Below are 7,427 nucleotides of genomic sequence, written 5' to 3' on the forward strand. Positions count from 1 at the left end.
AAGTTCCTAAAAAAGTCCGCGACAGCATACATCTATCTTTTAAGGTTATATTCTTACGAACGAAGTCGCGAGGGACAGATAGCCGATTTATAATATGGTGACGATTACTAATCATATACTTGTTTCTCTTTAAGGTACGATCAGAGACTACAGAAAATAAGACAGAAGCGCGACATCAGAAGCGTCAATCCTAATGAATACGTCGAGAAAATCTTCCAAATCTACGGAGACGATGTATCAAAAACGATGAACCTCACCGGTTTTAATAGGATGCTAGAAAGATTAGAGCTCCCAAAGTTAATAGCGGGCGGCCAGCAAAAGATCGAGAACAAGAAATATTTGTACGTTAATGGTGAAACTAAAGAGGAAGTAGTCAATGTGAGTATAATTGTTGCCCCTATTTAAAATTTCTACTACATGCAGTATGACAGAGGCATTTGAAAGATAAATCCTCTACAGTACTCGAAGCCAGTTAGGCTTTAAAACATCTGGTAATAACCGGAACGGACGGCTATAAGTGCTCTCCTGGATACAAGAGTGGACACAACGATTTTCTAACTCAGGACGCCGGTTTTCTAATAGGTGACGACAAAAGTCCCGGCTTTCGCAGCCAGCGGAGGCAAATCTGAATTTTCTCGATCTAGTCTTGCAGCTTTGGCTGTGGCAAGTTACCACCCTTACGACAATGACGTGCCGCCAAGCCTTTTAGCGTTGCGGTACGTGAAACCGATTATAGGTATGGATTTAATCTTACTGACATACCTCTGTCAGGTTTGATCCCCGTCACGCACCACTAACTTTTCGGAGTTATGTACGTTTTAAGCAATTATATGCATTTTAAATTTATAAAAAAAATAGATTGTAGAAATGTTAAAAAAAAAACAATTTGTTATGCAACATATTACCATGACTTTGATGCACTTATGCTTCAATGAAAATTGCCGTATAGGCCAGATTCAGTTATCAAAACTGGATCGCTCGATATCAAGTAAAAGGTTTGAGTCAATACGTTGCTAAACCCAACCATCTTTATACCACTGATAACCTAACCTAACCAATTATTTACAGTGCGTGAGCAGTGGTGAGCTAATCGCAACAGTAAACACTAGGTTAAAACCACACGCCCATAGCCACGAGGGTGGGAACCACGACCACGAAACGGAAAACCTCCTTTCAGAAGATACACTCAAAGCTATGTGTCCCATACTATTGTACCAAAAAGTTGCCCTCTCCTCTATAGAATTACAGGGATGTATTATAGAGACGAGTCAAATGGCAGCAACAAATCATAAAGAGGAAACAAATATGTATGCGGTATGGCTGTATTCTTCTCTGAGTATCACAGCGATTAGCGCTTGTGGATTACTCGGTGTAGCGGTTATACCTATAATGCATAAAACTTATTATAATCATTTACTACAGTTCTTAGTTGCTTTAGCTGTGGGGACTTTGTGCGGCGATGCGTTGTTACACTTAATGCCACACGCAATGAGCCCGTCGCACGACCATATTGAAAATGCTTTGGACGCTAAAGTATCCCACGACGACGGAATGTGGAAAGGACTGGCAGCCATGTTAGGCGTTGTATTCTTCTACTTCACCGAAAAAGGTCTAACAGTTGTAGTTGAATGGAGGAAGCGTCGCCAAAAACTGGAAGACGATAAACTACCGTCAAGAGTAAGAGTTTTAAAAGATGAGACAGTTGGAGGTTGCTCCGGCGGCGCGAAAGCTCCTGTAACCAACACAACATCGCACTCTCTTATGAAGATTTTCAAAAGGGACGACAAGGGTGATTCAACAACTAAAACGTGTAAGCATAAATATTCAGAGTACCCTTATTGCTATGATGAAATCGATACAGACACTCACGATGAACATCATTTGAGAGACGGTGTGCCACCGAGTCCGAAAGCTAACAGCAAGCATAATAACTCAGTCAGTGTCGTCTCGTCAAACGCACTGAACCCAGAAGGTAAAGAGAATGAACCGACAGCGAAAGATTGGCTACTCAAAGCTGAATCAACTCCGGCGGTGGTTGAAATGAATAATATCAAGCATAAAGAAGATGGCACAAAAGATTTGAAGGATGGTGATAGCTACACGGTTATACTTCGGTAAGAATTTAATATAGATTTATAGTTATTTGTATTTAAAAAAAAATTAGATTTATAAAGTTAGATTATTGATAAAAAAAGGATTTATATTGTTTTCATGTGTCAAGTTACAGTTTACAAGTTCCCTTAACATTTCTCACCGCCTAATCGCCGTCGTAACTTTAGATGGCGCCTAACGTCAATTGCCAGTCATATAAAAATTGGTGAAACTTTTTTGGTTCTTTACGCATCACCCAAATCTTGAAAACAGGCATAAGCCATGGCTAATTAAATATATATGGCCATGTAGCTCACGGAAAGCGTTCGGTGCAGATGACGCGAGTTTCACCTTTTATTGTTCACCCAACGCACCCACAAACCCAACTCCGCGCATACAGGAGTTTTCACTTCAATAAAAATGGTGTTCAACAGCGAGCATTCCCGCGCCCACCACGGTCACTCGCACGCACACGGCCACGTGCACGCTCCGCCATCGTCTATGTCGTCTGTCGCGTGGATGGTCATCATGGGCGACGGTCTGCACAATTTCACCGACGGCATGGCGATTGGTGAGTATATTAACACAGATCTCTCAGAATGAGAGGGGTCAAAAGCCAAGTCAAAGTCAAAAATATTATTAATTCAAGTAGGCCCATAGTTGGCAATTATGATGCGTACATTACATGAAAAAATGTGTACATGCTAGTGAGATGATGGCGATAGCCATATTCTTAAACTTAGAACTAAAACTACAAGGATTCGAAACGCGCCAAGGTCTAAGCAGCCCACAACAAACTTAGCCGGGTTTTCTTTTTTGTTATCACCATCTAAAAGTGTCATTTTGAATTATTAGAAGAGCGACCTGGTTAGACCAATAATTCACACTCGAACTTTTTTATCCATGCGTGCATGCGTTTTATCCATCTCAGCGTGCAGATTTCCTCGCGACGTTTTCCTTCACCGTTAAGACAATGGTATAGCTAGGACCAATTTAATGAATTAGAAAAAACAATTGCCGTCGCGCTGAGCCCGTCTGCGATATTAAATATTAAAACGACGCTATAATTATTCTATTAGGTACATTTCAATCTTTGCCTCTAACCACATTAAACGATTAACGACAAGGCTCAATATGGCCGTACTTGAGACAAAGGGGCTTCTTCTTAAACGGATAATGATGTTCAAATTACTATTTAGTATCCATACTATGCGATTTCATAATCGGAAATATGAATGTTTTCGAATATTCGATATATTATTTGTCTATTAAGTGTCACAGCTTAAGTTAACTTTATGAATCGAGTACAATATTTTACGTAGAACGTACGTGTTTATGCACAGGCAGGGAATGGGTCGATGATGACGATGACGAATGATGATTCAAAACATTGAATCCTAACGAAAATTTTTAACGATATTAACTACACAAGTAACTAAACTATGTCTTCGATCAATGTATTAGTTTGCGATCCAAATCGGAAATAAATTTTTAACCACAAAAATTATTCAAATTAGCCGCTTGATAAATAAACGTATATTTGACAGCATAAAACTATACGTTTTATATTGTACGATTTTGTTCGACAATAGATCTGATGGTTCAAAGGTGTCTTGCAAGGCTATAAATTTGGTCCGCTGTGTTTAATGTTTGTTATAATTGATGGTTTGTTTCCAGGTGCGGCCTTTGCATCGAACATCGCTGGTGGATTTTCAACAGCTATTGCCGTTTTGTGTCACGAGCTGCCTCATGAGTTAGGTGTGTATTATTGCGTAGGACAACAATGCTGGTAGCCGTTGGCAACATTGACTAAAGATGAATGGTAACTTCTATAAAAGGTTTATGTGTAGCGTTCTCATGTATTAGTTCAGACGATATGCTACACGGGCAATCTTTATTTCTACCAGTCTTAAAAATTAGAGATGTATAGGTATCTGAAAATCAGACAAAGTCACAAGTGCCACTGATATGGTGTGGCAGATCATTTGTATACATTAAAAATAGAAAGGGGCCCAAAATTGAGCCTCGTGGGACACCCCTAAAGTAGTTGTAACCTGAGAATTTGGGTTCCATCACCAAGATTATTGCTTGCACTTCACACATTTATGATGGGCAACACCGCACAGTCTTAAAAAAGGCAATATTAAGCACTTTGTCAATATTACGGTTTTATTTGATCAAAGGTATTTTTACCTTAATTACCCCCAAACTAGGATATCCCGCGGCTGGGGCGGTCAATGTCTTCCCATATCGCCGCTTATATTATAATAAAAGAAAAACAAAAAATAATACATCATCAACAACACAAAAGTAACATATCAGTATCATAACAATTCATGGACAATGATGAAACATAATAAAAAACTATATGTGTGTGTGTGTCTGTGCGTATTTTCGTGCGTGCGTGCGTGCTATGTTATGTACGTAGCTCTAGAATATTTATTTATTTAAATTCATATTCAATAAACTTACATATTTAGAGTAGTAACGAAATATATTTTCAGTTAATTAGTGACACCTTATAGCTGTTCTATAAACTGTTGTCCATTATCCGACAGGTGATTTTGCGGTGCTCCTAAAAGCGGGCATGTCGGTGAAGCGAGCGGTGTGCTACAACGTCCTGTCGTCCGCGCTCTGCCTCGCCGGTATGATATGCGGCGTGCTGGCGGGCCACGCTCCCAACGCCACTCGTTGGCTGTTCGCGGTAGCCGCCGGAATGTTCCTGTACATCGCTCTCGTTGACATGGTAAGTCTTATTGAATCATTCTTGTGACCTCAACAGCGGCTCGATTCACTAACAGACACAAACATAATGATAGTGTACAGTCAGTACATGTTTGAAATTTTCTATAATTTCTAAATTTAAGAAAAATTTTGACTTCAATAATTTAAACATTAGAAGTACACATAAATACCCGGACACTGGGAGAGAGAGAGAAAAGAGTTGTGAAAAAATATGTTATCCGCCATTTTGAGGCAGCGGCCATCTTGGAACACTAATTCACGTTACAAACAAAAAAAAAACAAAATCCAAATCTGTTCATCTTTTCGGGAAATACGATACTACACGCACGCACGCACACATGCACACATAAAACTTAAAACACCGCGTCGTTTTTGCGTCGGAGGTTAATAAAGGTTCCCACGGGATCTGTTAAAACTGTAATCAACGATTTTAAATTTAACAAACGAATATGATCTCTAAAACAAACCACTTAATATAGTTAAGTTATAATAGATAATATAGTTTTTATTAAAACCTAACTTGTTACTTCCAGATGCCAGAACTCAGCACGTCACACAGCAACGAAGGTACGCTCTGCCAATGCATACTGCAGTTGATGGGCTTGGCAACTGGCATTGGCATAATGTTGGTCATAGCTCTCTACGAAGAAGACTTGAAGAGTTTGTTTGGTTGAAGAATAAAAATTAAAAAGACTTGTTAACTGTCCCGGTGTAAGACCATTTGTTGATTATATCACAAGGAGGTCGGGCATAAAATGTGACAACGACGAAGTAGTAAAGGTATGGTTAAACTTGAATTATCTCTGGTGCAAATGCAATACCTCTAGTATTGAAGAGGTATAGTAACATAAACCTTGGGTCTATATTTCTGTTATTGTCACTGCAGTAACCAGAAATTTCTAAGTTGACTGCCCCCCCCAGATTGAACCGTACCTCCCAAACAGTTGTGAACCGTCAAAAGTGAACTGAAGTGACATAATCAACAACCGGATCTACAGAAGTGGCTCAGTACACGTTAAGTGATAATCAAAACCAAGTGTATAAGTGAAGAAGTGTATTAAGTGTTTAAGGTGGAAAAGTTAACGAGTCATATTGACTCGCGGAGACGAACTATATAGAAATGTGATGTACTTAGGTAAGGCTCAAAAATTATTTTTCATAAATATTTAGTTGGGAGTTTTGAGTTTAAGTTTTTGAGCATAATTCTACTAGAGTTGGCACTAAACATAATGCATGAGGAATTAGAATTTATTTTTAAGTATATACTTACTACATTGTACAAGTATATACATACTTTATAAGCACTATTGAATCGTCACGTTTGTCTGTTCTATGGATGATAGAGAATTTGACATTTGAAATACTTGAAAACTTTTTTAACCGAATACAAAATTTTGATATATAACGCTAACTCAAGTGAATGAGTATATAACAAAAACTTAAAGTCAAAACTGTGAGGTACTATGATAATATGTACCGCTGATAATAATTTTATAGTCTCAGACAAGGTTCGGACATTTTAATAATATCGCTATTACCATTATTCTCTTATCATCGTCTTGGTTTACAGCTTGGACCCACCATGTTGCTGTAATAACGGGTTTGTTCGCTTGAAACTATTACTATCACACTCTAACGATGTTTAATATATTGTCTGAACCTTGCAATAAGCGAAAAATAAATGTATTGAAATACTTATAAAATATTATAAAATGTCTTTGTAGTATAGGAATTGTCTAAAAAATGCTTTTATTTTGTTTTAATGGAATTTATTGGGTTTGATAATACTACATATTACAGCTGCCTCATTCAAAGTCAAAGTCAAGTATTTCTTTATCCAAATAGACACATAGATGGCACTTTTGATGCGTATATTACATGTAAAATATGACATAGGAGTGAGTTGATGGCGATAACTAAATTCGTCAACTTAAAACTAAAGGTAGGTGGGTTCTAAACGCGCCCTGGTCTAAGAAGCCCACAACAAACTTAGCCGGTCGTTTTTTTTATTGTTATCAACATCTCACATTGTCATTTAAAACTATTTAAGAAGAAACCTAGTTAGAACAATAATTTACACCCAAGCCTTTTTATAGTTGACGTAGTCCTTAATACTATAATAGGACTTTTCTACTATTGGTTTAGCGTGTCTAACTGCGGATCAGAGGTCACGCATTCGTTTTACAGACCAGGCTGGCAAATATTACATACCAAATTTCCAGTACTAGCTCAGAGTTAGGAATATACTGCTATATTAATCATTAAAGCCCTCAAGTTCTCACTAAACTTGTTTTCATTTCACTTTTGGGTACAGCTCTGATATAGCTAAGGGATATGGAGAAGAGACCCATCACATTGCGCCAGCGCAGTTTGGTGGGCTAGTGCATTATTATTCAAAAGTGATGTTAAATTACATAGGACAAATTAAACTTCATATTTTCAAATCTGTAGACAGAGTTCTTAAAATCAAATAAAACTTTTGATACTCATTGATTTAAAAAGCCTTAATATCTACTTTTAATTTCTACATAGATATTATTTTCATCATCCAAAGGTGGTGATGAAAATGTTCAGTATTCTTTACCCTCAAA

General features: G+C 37.8%; 1 protein-coding gene across 2 annotated transcripts in view; it reads left to right on the forward strand.

The window, feature by feature from the left end:
- Positions 1–6,696, forward strand: part of LOC120624912 (zinc transporter foi) — a 51,314-nt gene extending 44,618 nt beyond the window's left edge. For both annotated transcript variants that reach the window (XM_039891708.1, XM_039891709.1), the window contains exons 3-8: positions 135–378; positions 1,069–2,114; positions 2,526–2,662; positions 3,769–3,849; positions 4,650–4,837; positions 5,370–6,696. In XM_039891708.1, the coding sequence (XP_039747642.1) occupies positions 135–378; positions 1,069–2,114; positions 2,526–2,662; positions 3,769–3,849; positions 4,650–4,837; positions 5,370–5,510 (1,837 nt within the window). In that variant the 3' untranslated portion in view covers positions 5,511–6,696. The remainder of the gene's footprint in view (positions 1–134; positions 379–1,068; positions 2,115–2,525; positions 2,663–3,768; positions 3,850–4,649; positions 4,838–5,369) is intronic.
- The last annotated feature ends 731 nt before the right edge of the window (positions 6,697–7,427 follow it).

The sequence above is a fragment of the Pararge aegeria genome, chromosome 7 (assembly GCF_905163445.1).
Source record: "Pararge aegeria chromosome 7, ilParAegt1.1, whole genome shotgun sequence".
In the NCBI taxonomy this organism is placed as follows: domain Eukaryota; kingdom Metazoa; phylum Arthropoda; class Insecta; order Lepidoptera; family Nymphalidae; genus Pararge; species Pararge aegeria.